This window comes from Podarcis tiliguerta (assembly GCF_965153285.1).
Source record: "Podarcis tiliguerta genome assembly, chromosome: 12".
NCBI lineage: Eukaryota > Metazoa > Chordata > Lepidosauria > Squamata > Lacertidae > Podarcis > Podarcis tiliguerta.
In genome coordinates this window covers 59337713-59351606 of record NC_139545.1, presented here as the reverse complement: position 1 = coordinate 59351606, position 13894 = coordinate 59337713, and the positions used below count along the sequence as shown (strand labels likewise).

At 58.2% G+C, this 13894-nt stretch overlaps 2 protein-coding genes across 7 annotated transcripts in view; one reads left to right on the top strand and one right to left on the bottom strand.

Moving 5' to 3' along the window:
* LOC310660898 (uncharacterized protein) overlaps positions 1–13894 on the bottom strand; it is a 561482-nt gene that overhangs the window by 425351 nt on the left and 122237 nt on the right. The window lies entirely within an intron of this gene.
* The window catches only part of SMARCD3 (SWI/SNF related BAF chromatin remodeling complex subunit D3), a 35968-nt gene that overhangs the window by 6747 nt on the left and 15327 nt on the right, over positions 1–13894 (top strand). For 2 of the 6 annotated variants that reach the window (XM_083406457.1, XM_083406456.1), the window contains exon 2: positions 12197–12426. In XM_083406457.1, coding sequence (XP_083262583.1) covers positions 12197–12426 — 230 coding nt within the window. Of the gene's footprint in view, positions 1–2014; positions 2201–3319; positions 3625–12196; positions 12427–13894 lie in introns of those variants that run through there. The other 4 variants (XM_083406461.1, XM_083406459.1, XM_083406460.1 and 1 more) reach the window with 4 other exon arrangements.

Sequence of the window (13894 nt, the reverse complement as noted above, 5' to 3'; positions counted from 1 at the left end):
TGGGTTGTTGGATCAGGCCAGAGGCTGCAGGGAGAGGTGGGCTAGAAAACGAGGGCATGTTATTTAGTCTATTCTTTTTCGCAATCACATATTTATTATGTCTACCAACAGCTTTGACAAAACAGCACGTGGAATACTTGCAGCCCCAGTCACAGAAGGCTCTTGCAAGAAAACATTTAGGTTCATGCAGACCTGCATGGCTATTTCCTAGCTCTGTGTGTGCACTTAGGAGAAGCCATGGGGGCTCTTCCTTCCCCCCCTCCCTCTCTTCCCCAGGGCCATGTCTGTCTCCCCAGTTGCAAAGAGTGCAGTGCTTCCTCCTTCTGAAGGAGCATCCAGGAGGGAGAGAGTTCAAGGTGGGCTGCTCATCGTCCAGCCTTGTCCCCCTCAGTGGCCTCAGAAATGCGCTGGGAGCAGCTGGGCTTCTGCAAGCCTTGCAAGGGGTTTGTGCGAACACACCCATTCCCAAGCGGCCTTTGGGATCCATTGGGAATGTGGGCTGGGATCCATCAGAATCGGACCCCAGAGGTCTTAAAATCAAGCTATTCAAAAGCCATATCACTCTGAAGAGCCAGATAAATGCCACCCAGCAGCATCCCATTGAGCTGGATGGAAGCTCTGAGGTCTCCTGGCTCAGCCCCTTCCTGCTGAGCAGGGTCCTGGCTGCCAGAGCCGCTGCTTCAAAGCCTCCAGGTGCCCTTTCTCCAGGAAGCCCTTTCCGGTGAAGGCCACAGGGCTCTCCAGTTCTTTGGGACCCTGAGCACAGCTGGAACTTCAAGAGCGTGTCATAAATAGCGCCCCCCTCGGGTTGCTCCCGGCCCATTTGGGAGGAAGCAGCCTTTGGAAGTTCCATGGGGCACGTTGGTTGGCGGGTGCAGCTTCCCCCCTCGGTGGGCTCCAAACTGGCCGCAGTGCACCCCTGTCCCCCCAAAGGGGAGGCACAAAGGTGGCCCCCCAGCAGAAAGAGACCCCATTTGTGGCTCTGGTGGACCTTGCCTTGCTGGGGGTCAGTCGCATGTGCGCATGTGAGAGGGAGAGACCCTCGCCTCTGCAGGTCAGGGAAGGGGGTTCAAGTGCCAGGCTGCCTTTGCAGAGACTTGCCCACCCAGCCAGGCCCCGACAGGACTCCCCAGGCACAGCACCCGGGGGCCTCTCTCGGACCCCCTCCTGATGCAAACCCACCGAGCTGGGGGTTCAGGGGCGCAGGAGAATTTGCCTCAGGCTGGCGGACTCGGCTCTGCTCCAGGGCCCCCGCCCCGCGAAAAAGACAAACAGGATCAGTAGCCCACATAGACGAAGCAGCAGAGCGAGAGTCGCCTGGCCTCTTGGGGGCGAGGCCGCTTTTGGGGTCGCCGCAGGGATCCTGGACCCACTAGGAGACCCCTTGGGTAGAGGCGACCGTCGACTCTCTAGGGAAAGGGGGTCCACCGCCTGTCCACCGCCTCCGGAGTCTCAGCGAGCTCCGTCGCATGGGACGTCCGCGCCGGCCCAGGCGGCGGCGGCGGCGGCTGTTCTTCTGAAATTCCCGGCGATGAGGGGGCGAGCGAGGCGGGTACCAGGGGCGCCTGGGCCGAGCTGAGGGGCCCTTCAGGCCCGCATCCCGGGGGCAGCCGCTTCAGACATCGCCAGGCTCAAGCGGGCGCCCGCAGCAGCAACTCCCGCCGTCGGGGGTCACGTCCGGCAAGGGCGCTCGCTCGCTGGCTCCTGCCCCGGGGGGCCCGTTCCGCGCCCGGAAAGCTGGAGAGCCCCCCGACTGGGGCTCGGGCACCCGCGGCGGGAGAAGGCTCGGCAAGCGTGTGCGGACGGCGCGGGGCTCTTCGCGTTCCTTCCTGGGGCGGCCCCGGCCGGCCAGACGGGAGCCCCGCGCGCCTTCGGCTCCCTCCGTCGGGCAAGTCCCGCTGAGTCCGGAGCCGGTGGCAACGACAGCCGCTCCCTCCCTCCCTCCTCCGCCGACCGCTCTCCGAAGGGGCGGGGAAGCGGCGCGACGTCGGCGGCGCGTCTGCTGCGCGGCGGAGGCGGCTGTCGGAGAGGCGGGGAGGGAGAGCTGCGCTCGGCGGCGCGGCTCCACTGAAGCGGCGCGGAAGGAGTTAACACCCGCCCCTTTTCCCTCAGTCCGCTCGGCTGACCTTCACGGCGAGAGGGGAAAAAGGCAGCGCTGCGCATGCGCCCCACGCGCCCCCTCCCCGCCGGGAGGAGCCCGGTAACTGGGGGGGGGGGGAGAAGGGGGGTCGGTCAGTGTGAAGCCCCGGGATTCTGGGGGGGAGGGAGGGGCCACGGTCCTTTCCTCTCGGCCTTCCTCCCCCCTCTCCGTCCATAGGGGGCAGGACCAGGAGGGCGGCGGAGATCCCCCGGGGGGTTCCCCACCACCGCAGCCCGTTGGGCAGGGGGATCCAGCGGTCGCGCCCCCGGTGGGGTACTGGAGAGCCTGCGGGGGAGGGGCTCCCTCGCCTCCCCGCCGCCTCTCCTGGTCCTGGCCGGGAGTGGGGAGACCCGGGGGCAACCGGGCGCCCTCGTCTGCACGTGTGAACACGCCGCTCCGCCATCACGCATTGGGAGGAAGCCTCCCCCCGCTGGTCCTCCCTCCCTCCCTCTTCACGACTCCGCATCGGGCTGCGCCGGGTGCAGAAGGAGCCTCTCCTGGGTACCACGCCCTGCCCGTTACCTGGCAACACTGGCTCTGTTGCCAGGGAGACGCGCACCGGGAGATGCCGGCGGCTCTTCATTCCCTGCCAGCGCCACGCAGGGCAGGACGGGAGAGTGACCGACAGGCGGGGGGGGGGGGAGGAAGACGAGGCGACGGTGACGCCTCCGCCGGACGTCTCTGCGAGGAGGGAGCCTAGACCGGCCTCGCAGGGGCCGCTCGACGTGGAGCGGGTGGGGGGCGGCGGGGAAGGACCCGCGACATCCCGCGTGGGGGCCCCGCCGTCTCCCCGGTGTCATGGTTTGCGGGCACTCGGGGAAGAGGGTCTCCCGCGCCGCCCGGCCTTCCCCGCGCCCCTCCTCGCTTCCTCCGCCCCCGTCCAGCCTCCGACGGGTGGGGGGAGGCGGGCTCCTTCCCTCCGCTTCCCTCGGTAGCCGGGCCGCCTGGAGGGTCCCGGGGGATGCGGCCTGGAAGCGGCGCGAGGAGGGGCGCGGCGGCGAGGCGTTGCGCGGCCGCCGGGGACGGGCAGGCGGAGCGCCGGGCGAGGCTGCGCGGGGACGCGGCAAGGAGCGGCGGCGGCGGGCGGCGCTGGGGCTCAGCCGGCCTCGGCCGCGGCGCTTCGGCGGAGGAATCCGGCCGTGGGCCGTCGCGGGAGCCCTGCCGGGCCCCCTCCCCCGTCGGCCGGCGGAGCTATTAGAAGTGTGAGCGGAGCGCGCAGCGGGGCTCCGAGGGAAGAAAGACGGAGCGCGCGGGCAGAGTTGCAGGAGGAGGAGGAGGAGGAGAAAGGGAGGACGGAGGCAGCAGGGAAGGCGGCGAGCCCAGCAAGGCAGGAAGGCAGGCAGACAGACGGACCGACGGAGGAGGAGGAGGAGAAGGGGAGGCGGAGCAGTGCAGACCCGACCCCGATGGCCGCGGAGGAAGTCACGGGCGGAGCGCGAAAGGCGACGAAAAGCAAACTTTTTGAGTTTCTGGTCCATGGGGTGGTGAGTGGGGAAAGTTTGCGGGCTGCCCGGCAAGGAGCGGGAAAGCCGGCCTGGGAGGGGGGGGGAGGAGGGGGCAGCTCTCGCCCGGGCCCGCGCGTGGGGGGGGGTGTAGGGGGGTACACGCCCCCTCCCCCCCAGCACGTGCGCAGGTTCCGGGCCTGGCTCGGAAACAGGTGCGCCCAGCGGACCCCGAGGGAGCGGCGAGGGGCCACTTGGGCAAGGCGCGCGGGGGGGGGGGAGGGGCCGGGCTCCGGAGGTATCCCAGGCCCTCGCCTCCAGGCGGGCTTTGCTGGACCCCCGTGGGTGGCACGACCCCCGTGCCAGCCCCGGGCACTCTTCTCTCACGTCGCTACGCGCGAGGAATCCCTCCTGGCGCGAGGGCTCTTCGGCACCATTGTCTGAAGGCGCTCCTTTTTCGGGAAAGAGGCCGGCGGAGCGGGACGCCTCGGAGGGGCTTGGGGAGCCCTCCAGGGCGCGGGAGGGGGAGGGGGAGTGTGGCGAACGCCCCACTGGCCCCCTGTCCATCAAGGGCGCCATGTGGGTGGCAGGGGGTTGGTGATGCCCCCTCCAAGTGTTCTGGACCTTCAGAGTTTCTGGCCTGTAGGTTGGCATCCCAAGCGTGCCTCACCCCCCCCCATGGGCTCCTGCTGCCACTCTCGGCTCCCTCTCCCAAAGGGCCCCAGGCAGGATGTGGCCCCCAGCATTGGCTGCCGGCTGGGAGGGTCCCTGAGCAAAGCCTTGGCTGCTCTGGCTACCAGGCCACCATCCCCAGAGAGTTTCCTTGCCCCGTGGCTCCCTTTCACAGACAGGCAGGGGGACCACCTCCAAGAGTCTTCTTTGGAGATCAGCCCAAAGGACCACCCAGCTCAACATCCTCTTCTCTCAGTGGGCAAGCAGGGGCCCCAGAGGGAAGCCCCCCCCCCAGGTGCGCAGGACCTGAGTGCAAGAGCTGCCACCTCCCTCCTTGTGTTCCCCAGCAACTCGCATTCAGAGCCTTGCTCTCCCTCTGATATTTGCTTCACACCCCCCCCCCTTTTAAATCTGCCCAGGTTAGTGGTCTCCACTGCCTCCTGCAGCAGTGAATTCCAGAGTTCAGGGGTGGGCAGGTGGTACATTGAAGCCTCCTTGCAGAATTATGGGTGAGTTATAGCCGATTGGCCTGCGTTTCTGACTCCCAGTAGCAGCAGTTGGGTGTCAAGGGCCGTAGCTCACTGTGATAGCTCAGTCAGTAGAACATGAGACTCTTAATCTCAGGGCTGTGGGTTCAAGTCCCAGGTTGGACAAAAGATTCCTGCATTGCAGGGGGTTGAACTAGATGACCCCTGGGCTCCCTTCCAACATGAGGGCCTGGGATACTTCTGTGATTCTAAGAGCACTTGCTTTGTCTGCAGAATATTTCAGGTTCAACCCTAGCAACAGCTCTAGGTAGGGTTGGGGGAGACCCACTTGCCTGAAATCCTGTCAGTGTTGACACTGCTGAGCAATAGATGGACCAGTGTTCTGACTCTGTGTAAGCCAACATCCTGTATTTCAAACAACAAAATCCCCCCTCCCTTTTATGTTGCTGAAGAAAGCCAGGCAGAAGTGGGCTTTTGTGTGGAAGGACTGTGAACTCTGTTCAGTTCTGGCACTGGAAACAAATTCCTAGAACATGCTCAGAGGCACCCTGTCCTTTAATTCTGTCTTTGGTGCCTAGCTTTGGAGTTCTAGCAAAACAAACAAACTAGAAACCCCAAGTGGGTCTGTCAAGCCTGAAATCTCCCTGCCCCGAACACTTGTGCCTCACTTGAACCCAGCACTGCTGAGTGTGAAGACACCCTTCCTTCTGTCTGTCCTGAGTCTCCCAGCGTTCGGCTTCATTGGGTGACGCTGCTGGGTTCGAGTGTTGAGGGTGAGAGAGGGCGGCAAGAGTTGCTGTCTCCATCCCAGCCATCTCCCCATGTCCCCTCAGGGAGCCTCTCTGTAGCCTTTCCCCTGCTGTGGGTTCAGGGGGGCTGCACTCCTGTCCTGAGGTCTCGTCCGCAGGTTCCCTGGAGCATCAGGGAGGTGGGTCAGTGTTGGTCTCACGAGGCCTGGTGCTTCTAGGGGATTCCTGGTGGGGAAGACGACACCCCCTCTGAAGGTGGTGGGCTTTCCTTCTTTGGAGGTTTCTAAGCTGAGGGTCTCTAAGGGACGCGGGTGGCGCTGTGGGTTAAACCACAGAGCCTAGGACTTGCCGATCAGAAGGTTGGCGGTTTGAATCCCCGCAATGACGGGGTGAGCTCCCGTTGCTCGGTCCCTGCTCCTGCCAACCCAGCAGTTCCAAAGCACGTCAAAGTTCAAGTAGATAAATAGGTACCACTCCGGCGGGAAGGTAAACGGCATTTCCGTGTGCTACTCTGGTTCGCCAGGAGCAGCTTAGTCATGCTGGCCACATGACCCAGAAGCTGTACGCCGGCTCCCTCGGCCTGTAAAGCGAGATGAGCGCCGCAACTCCAGAGTCATCCACGACTGGACCTAATGGTCAGGGGTCCCTTTACCTTTACCTTTAAGCTGAGGCCAGATGTCCCTCTGACCTGGATGCCTTAGTTGTGATTCCTGCATTTTAGGGGGTTGAACTAGATGACCTTGGGGGGCCCCGCCCAACTCTACAGTTCTATGATTCTATGAGGAGGTGGTGTGGAGAGTCCTGCCCAACTGGCACAACACGGTGCCAAGTTTTTGATAGTACTTGGCAAGAGATCCCCCCCTCCTGCCTGACTGAGGCGTCTCAGCCTCCCTTGTGGGCAGCTGCAGACGACAACAAAAAGTGCCCAGGCACCCAGCTGCTTCCTGAGGTTCTTCATAAAAATGAGCACCAAGATGGAAATGACACGTGCTGGTACTGCGACAAGTTATCTCTCTTCCCTGGGGCAAAGGTAAAAGTGGCTGCCCGCCCCCTCCCCAGTCCTTCATTCCCTCCTCTCGGCCCCTTGGCTGAATTTCTTAGATTAGGGCATCTGGCTCACTTGGAATACCTGAAAGGCAGGTGGGGTTTCTGGTTCCCCCAACTCCAAAAGGGTTGGAGAGGACAGGGAATGGGGAAGAAAGAGGGGTGACTGCAATATTTGTGTGTGCGGAAGGGCAGGCGAAAGAGGCGAGGGCTCTTCCTCCTGGCAAAATGGGGCAGGGAGAGGATTATTTGTGGTGGAGAAGGGAATCATAGAATCATAGAGTTGGAAGAGACCACAAGGGTCATCGAGTCCAACCCCCTGCCAAATAGGAAACACCATCAGAGCACTCCTGACATATGGTTGTCAAGCCTCTGCTTAAAGACCTCCAAAGAAGGAGACTCCACCACACTCCTTGGCAGCAAATTCCACTGTCGAACAGCTCTTACTGTCAGGAAGTTCTTCCTAATGTTTAGGTGGAATCTTCTTTCTTGTAGTTTGTATCCATTGCTCCGTGTCCGCTTCTCCTGCCCTGATTGTGGTTGTATCTTCCTGGTCCTGGCTGGGAATCTCATGCGAGACTCAGTGGACCCAAGCCTGGCTCAGCAAGGCAGCCTTTCAGCCTTACTGCTCCTGACCCTGGAGCTCAGCGGGTGTTTCAGAAGCACAACAGACAGAAACTGTCCGAGGAAGTCAAAAGGGTGGTGCTCAGAATTCATCGCTAATGAGCTGGGTTCAAAACAGATCATGAAGGAGTGTGTGTGCACACACACGCACGCACACAACGCAAGACACAAGTGAGGGCAACTGACGGGAGCTCAGGGCTCTGTCCTGGCTGAGTCACTTCTGGAGGGCTGTGTCCAGTTCTGAGGAAGAAATTGATCAGTTAGTGTGTGTCAAGGAGAGCAACTGGAATGGTGGAAGCTCTGCAGACCAAGTCCTGTGATGGATGGTAGAAGGAGCTGCAGCAGCAGTTCAGGTCTTGCTTGTGGACTTCCATGGAGATGTCCCTGGAAACCCAGCTCCTGCCTGTACCAGAGAAGGAAGTTCTCCTCTGTCCTGGAGAGGGACTCAGGCAGACACTGTTCCAAGCCCACCGGGGTCCCACCTGGTCTAGCCCCTCATGGCTGCCTCTTGGCCCTTATGGACAGATTTAAAGAAAGAACTTTGCCCTCTTCCCAGGAAGGGGAGGCTCAGCGCATGGCCACCCTTTCCTCTCCCCCTCCCCACAATTGCTGTAGTTTCAGGGGGCTGGGTTAGATGGGCCTGATCCAGCCGCAGGGCTCTCCTCCTGTTCAGGGTGGTGATCAGAAGCTTAAAGGGAGAGACAGAGGTGCATTTCCAATACCGGAAGGGCTGGCAGCCACACAGAAGATGGCGCAGGGATGCTGCCTCTTGCTCCTGAGGGCAGGGCCAGCTGCAAAAGGCAGGGCAGTCGGGTGTTTTGGATTTTCCAACTTTCAAATTCCAAAACTGAGGGATGCTAAAAAGTCGTGACATGATTTGGGAAATCAAAATATAGTGTGATTAAATTAATCCAATTTCGTTTTGCCTGGTAAGTGAAATGTGTGTAACATTGCGTAGAAATCATAAAAATGGTTGCCAAGTACTTGCAGTTACAGAATATATTAATATTTAGCATTACTTGACATTTTCAGAAGGTAAAATTAAAATTCTTGGGCTTTCTGAAAGCAGTTTGATGTGCTTCTTCATCAAACATAGACTACCAAACTAAACACCGTATTTTTCGCTCTATAAGACGCACCAGACTACTAGACGCACCTAGTTTTCGGAGGAGGAAAACAAGGAAAAAAATATTCTGAATCTCAGAAGCCAGAACAGCAAGAGGGATCGCTGCGCAGTGAAAGCAGCAATCCCTCTTGCTGTTCTGGCTTCTGGGATAGCTGCGCAGCCTGCATTCGCTCCATAAGACGCACACACGTTTCCCCTTACTTTTTAGGAGGGAAAAAGTGAGTCTTATAGAGCAAAAAATACGGTAATGTTAAAACATAAATATGCCGTAATAGCAGATTTTAGTTCCTCACACCCAGAAACATATTTTAAAGTCCCCTCATGGAAGATTTTTTTTTTTTAAGTGTCACTCCCAAAATGACAGGCCGTAGCAGGACAAGGCAGGCATCTGCTAGGTCTGTTTGGGGCTGGAGATATTTAAGCAGAGGCTCAAGGGCGGGTCAGGTGTCAGGGATGGGGCAGCTGCCTCCTGCATTGCAGCCTCTTCTGTGGGGCAGGGATTAGATGATCTCCACAACCTCTTCCGGCTTTGTGATTTCACGAGTATCTGATCCACCTCTTGTGCAGGTTTTTTTTGGGGAGGGGGGCAGCTCCATTCAGCACACGCTGGCCTTTAGACCTGGCCTCCCCCTCCTCACAGAAATCCCTTCTGCTTCCTCTGTCTTTTTTTTTTTTTTTTTGCAGCAAAACCGGCTCAAAACAATTCATTCCCTTGCAGTCAGGGGAGCCCCTGCGCGTCTGCTCCCATCATCTTTGTGCAGAGGTTCCGGGGCCAAATAGAGAAAACCTTAAACAAACTGAAAGGGTTCTCCCCCCCCCCCCCAAGGGATGCAGGAAGGTCTTCCTTAAAGGCAAGGAGCTGGGGGGGGGGATGTGCCATGATTTGATTTCCATACTTCACTGGCCGGCCGGCCTCTTGGTCTGACTGACGGGCAGCAGCTGAGTCTCCGGGGGAGGCGGGGGCCAGAGAGACAGCAGCAGGTGGCCCTGAATGTGAGGCATGCTTGCAGGATCAGTTGCTGCCGGGGGTGGAGATGTTTGGCTGGCTGGGAGGGGCCTCATCTCTCTCCCCCCCCCCGTGGTGTTGGGCTTGTGGCCGCAACAGGTGCCCTCAGATGAAAGGACCCCCTGTCTGCCTCACAGCAGCTCCCCCCCATGGCTCTCTCCGTACGTTGGAGGGGGGCGAGGATGAGGTTTACATCCTTATGGTGCCGCCAATGAACACGGTGCCTGACGCAGCAACTAAGGAGAAGGGACAGGTCCCTGCCCCGAGGGGCTTGCAGTTTTGAAGGCTGCCAGGGCAGGGAGGTGAAGGCCAGGGCGGTCAAGCCACGGAGGCCGGTTGTGGTGGGCAAGTGGCTCTGTGTGGCCAGGAGGGGTCATGCTTCTCTTTAGTCTCCTTTGCAGTTTGGGAAGTGGTGGCATTGGGGTGGGGGAAGGTGGCTTTGGAGAAATTGGGTGCAAAAGGCTTCAGGGGCCTCTAGGTGGAAAGGGGAAAGGAGGCCAGCATTAAAGATTATTGATACAGTTAAGAGCAGGTATTAAAAGTGTTCAAAGGATGATTGAAATCAACAGTAATTTAAAAGAAAGAAAGCACATGTAATTTCTCCATGTCTGCATAGGGGTGCCTAAACAGAAAAGTTTTAAACAGGTGCCAAGAAGAGTGCAGTGAAGGTGCACCTGCCTGATGTCAAGTGGCAGGGAGTTCTGTAGTGCAAGTGTGGCCACACTAAAAGATTGGAATGAGCATTATGTGGCACCAGCTGCAGCATCAGTTCCACAGACCAAAGCAGTTCATTAGGCATATAAAGGCAAGGCAGTCACAGAAGTAAACTGGTCCTAAGCTCTTTATGGCTTCGATTATTTTTAGTCTTTATTTGTTACCTGCCTTTCACCTTGAGGTCCCAGGGTGGGTTACAAACAGTGCTATTTGTCTATAAAAAAAGAGGTGCCAGAACTCACCAAGAACGCCTCCCCCATTCTCTTATCATGGCAATGGCGCCCACCTGAGAGATGCTGGATCTGAGTTCCGGCAGGTTCTGGCTGGAAAATATCCCTGGTTACAATATCCTAAGAGCAGCACCCTCAACTTGGCCTGGAAGCAAATGGGTGACCTGTGCAGGTCTCTGAGCAGAGGAGTTATGCGCTGGGAGGGTCTTGCTTCTGTGAAGACTTCCTTGGTCTGAATCAGCTGGGGAAGCTCTTACAACTGCAGGCTGACCCACACTCTGTGGGTCAGCCATGGGGCCACCGACCTCTTCAACGGTCAGAACAACAAGGGTTGCTACTACATCCCCATGTCCTAAATTTTATTATTAAATTTTATTATTTATACCCCACCCTTCTTGCTGGGCTTCCCCAGCCACTCTGGGCGACTCACAGCATATATCAGAACATACTAAAACATCAAACATTAATAACTTCCCTGAACAGGGCTGCCTTCAGATGTCTTCTAAAAGTCAGATAGTTGTTTATTCCTTGCCATCTGATGGGAGGGCGTTCAACAGGGCAGGTGCCACCACCAAGAAGGCCCTCTGCCTGGTTCCCTGTCACCTCACTTCTCTCAAGGAGGGAACCGCCAGAAGGCCCTCGGAGCTGGACCTCAGTGTCCGGGCAGAACGATGGGGGTGGAGACACTCCTTCAGGTCTACTGGGCTGAGGTTGTTTAGGGCTTCCAAGGTCAGCACCAACACTTTGAATTGTGCTTGGAAACGTACTGGGAGCCAATGTTGGTCTTTCAGGAGCAGAGTTATATGGTCTCAGCAGCCACTCAGTTACCAGTCTAGCTGCCGCATTCTGGATTAGTTGCAGTTTCCGGGTCACCTTCAAAGGAAGCCCCACGTAGAGCGCATTGCAGTAGTCCAAGTGGGAGACAACCAGAGCATGCACCACTCTGGCAAGACAGTCTGTGGACAGGGAGGGTCACATCCTGCGTACCAGATGGAGTTGGGAGACAGCCGCCCTGGACACTGTGAATGACCAGGAATGGGGCCTTGAGGTCATTGAAGAGAGCTTGCATGTGGCAGCTGCGGGAAAATTCCATGCTAGGGATCGGTAGGAAAGGAATTGAAAATAAAATGCCAATACCATGAGGTCATTATAGGAATCTATGGCGAAGCCACATTTGGAATAATGTGAATAGTTCTGGTTGCCTCACCTTAAAATGGATATTGTGGGGCTTGCTTTTCTTTTCTTTTTAGTGTAGGGAAAAGGCAAACAAGAAATGACATGATAGAAGTTTATAAAACTGTGCCTGGCGTGGAGACAGTGGAGAGAGGGAGGTTCCCTCTCATAACACTCAAACTTGTGAAGCTGAATGTTGGAAGATTCAGGATGGGTAAAAGAAAGTCCTTTGCACAGCTCAGGGTGAAACTGTGGAACTCACTGCCTCAGGAGCCAGCCATTGCTTTAAAAGAGGATTAAATTCATGGAGGAGCAGAGGGCTGTCGTTGGCTAAGCCAAGGCTTATCCCCAGGATCAGAGACAAGGATTCTCCTGGGTACCAGCTGATGGGAAGGGCAAGGAGGGAAGAGGCTGTGGGGCTCAGGGCCTGCTTTGGGGCACCTAGATAAGGACACAGGAAGAGCCAGGGACCAGGCAGGGGCCCATGTAGTCCAGCATCCTGTTCTCTCAGGGCCCAACTGGGTAGGCTTTAGGGACCCCAGCACAACCTCTCACGCCTCCTGCAACCGGCTTGCAGACGCATCCTGCCTCCAGCTGTGGCAGGAGGTGACCTCATGTCCTTTTGACCCAGGAAAGTTGGGCCTCCTTGCTGCCCTGAGCCTGGATACCTGTCCCCCCGCCCCCGCCAGGGGAGAGGACCTGCGCGGGCTCCGATCTGCGTGCTGCCACCTCCTGGAGCAAGCCTTCACCTGTTGCCTTTCCCTTCTTTCCTCTTTCCCTCCCTCCAGCGTCCTGGGATGCCATCAGGCGCTCGCATGCCCCACCAGGGGGCTCCAATGGGTCCCCCAGGCCCCCCCTACGTCGGGAGCCCTTCCGTGCGCCCCGGGATGCCCCAGGCCGTGATGGAGCCCACGCGCAAGCGGGCAGCGCCCCAGCAGGCGCAGCAGCAGCAGGCGGCGCAGCAACAAGCGCAGCAGCAGCAGCAGGCGGGCGCCGCCACGCAGAACCGGCCCAGGAGGTGAGTGGAGCCCCTTTCTCCTTCCCTGCGGTGCAGGATCCGGCAGCCCTCCGCCCCAGGCGCGCGTGTCTAGACCTGGAACCCGCAGGCTTCCGCTCAGCTCCCTGGAGGACGCAGCCTCCCTCTCCCTGGCAGCGCCTCTCTCCCTCCCGGCGCCCCTTCAGGATCCGACTCGCGTTGCGCAGCTGTCCTCTCGCAGCTCCGCGCAGGGGAGGAGGCCCCCTGGTGGTTGGTGGGGGGGGATATGTCCGGCCGATTCTCGCCTCCGCAGAGCCCTTGCCGCTCAGAGAAGCTGGCGGAGCATCGTCGCCCCCACTGTGGTTTGATCTGTATGCCGCCTTTCCAGAGCTAAAACTACGCTCAAGGCGACTCACAACATGGAAGGGTTTGCCTGATTGCTAAAGTAGGCATAAACAATAAAGTACACAACCAAACTGAACTGTTTCCGACATAAAGCACAATAAGATTTAAATTAAGATACAAATATTAATATTGATTTACCTGTCAGGATAGGGGTCAGGGGTCTGAGGGGCCACCTGCAACATATCCTTCCGTCTCTTGGGGGCCACTTGGCCAGCCTTGGGCTACGGAAGGGGGTCTCCTCCTCTTGGCCTCTGTGCCTGTGAAGCTGCAGACAGCCTGCGGCTGAGCAGCCCTGCCCTGAAGGCAGAAGGCCCCTCCCTGAGCAAAGGCCTGGCCACTTGCTTGGCCTCCTCCCTGGCAATGGGGGGGGGGAGTGAGTGAACTGGACCCCACTTGGGTGAGGAGTTGGCCTGAGGGGAAGAGAGATGGTGAGGCAGCCGGCAGCCCAACACTGGAACACTCTCCAAGGGTCTCCAAACTTCTTGCAAACTGCCAGGTGTTAAGCAAACACATCTGTATTTATGGAGGGATGGAGTGAGTTTACTTACCTGCCCCTTTCCACAGGGAGCTGTGCCCAAAGTGGCTCACAGCATGCATCCAGAACCTCTGAAGGCAGAGTGTTGGAAATACAAATACGCAAAATGCAGAGCATGGTGGTGAATTCAAAAAATGGCAAAAAGCAGCAATTTGGCAAGCACGCAATAAAGTCAATATTACAAAAAACAAAACCCCAACAAGCTAAGTGCATAAACACAAAGGAAAACAAGTGTTAAGCCATTTCTGGTGACACCCTTGTGCGAAATATACAAATATATACAGTTGTGGCAGAGCATTCCTGAGGCTGCCTCTTGACCTCCACGATGCCTCACATTAAAGCCCGGGTTCAAGTCTCAGTGCTCAGTGCTCCAAAGCGCTCCAGTCAGGGCAACCTGGGGTGGGAAAAGGCCCTGGCTTCCGCCACAAGGACCCTCGTGGCCGAGGGGGTGGGCAGGTACCTCCTGGGAAGCAGAGCCAGCCTCCTGAGACTCAGGGTGGGTGGGGAGCCGAGACCCTCCAGTAGAGGATAATTTAGCAGGTAACCTGGGCTAGTTGCCTTGGTAACGTG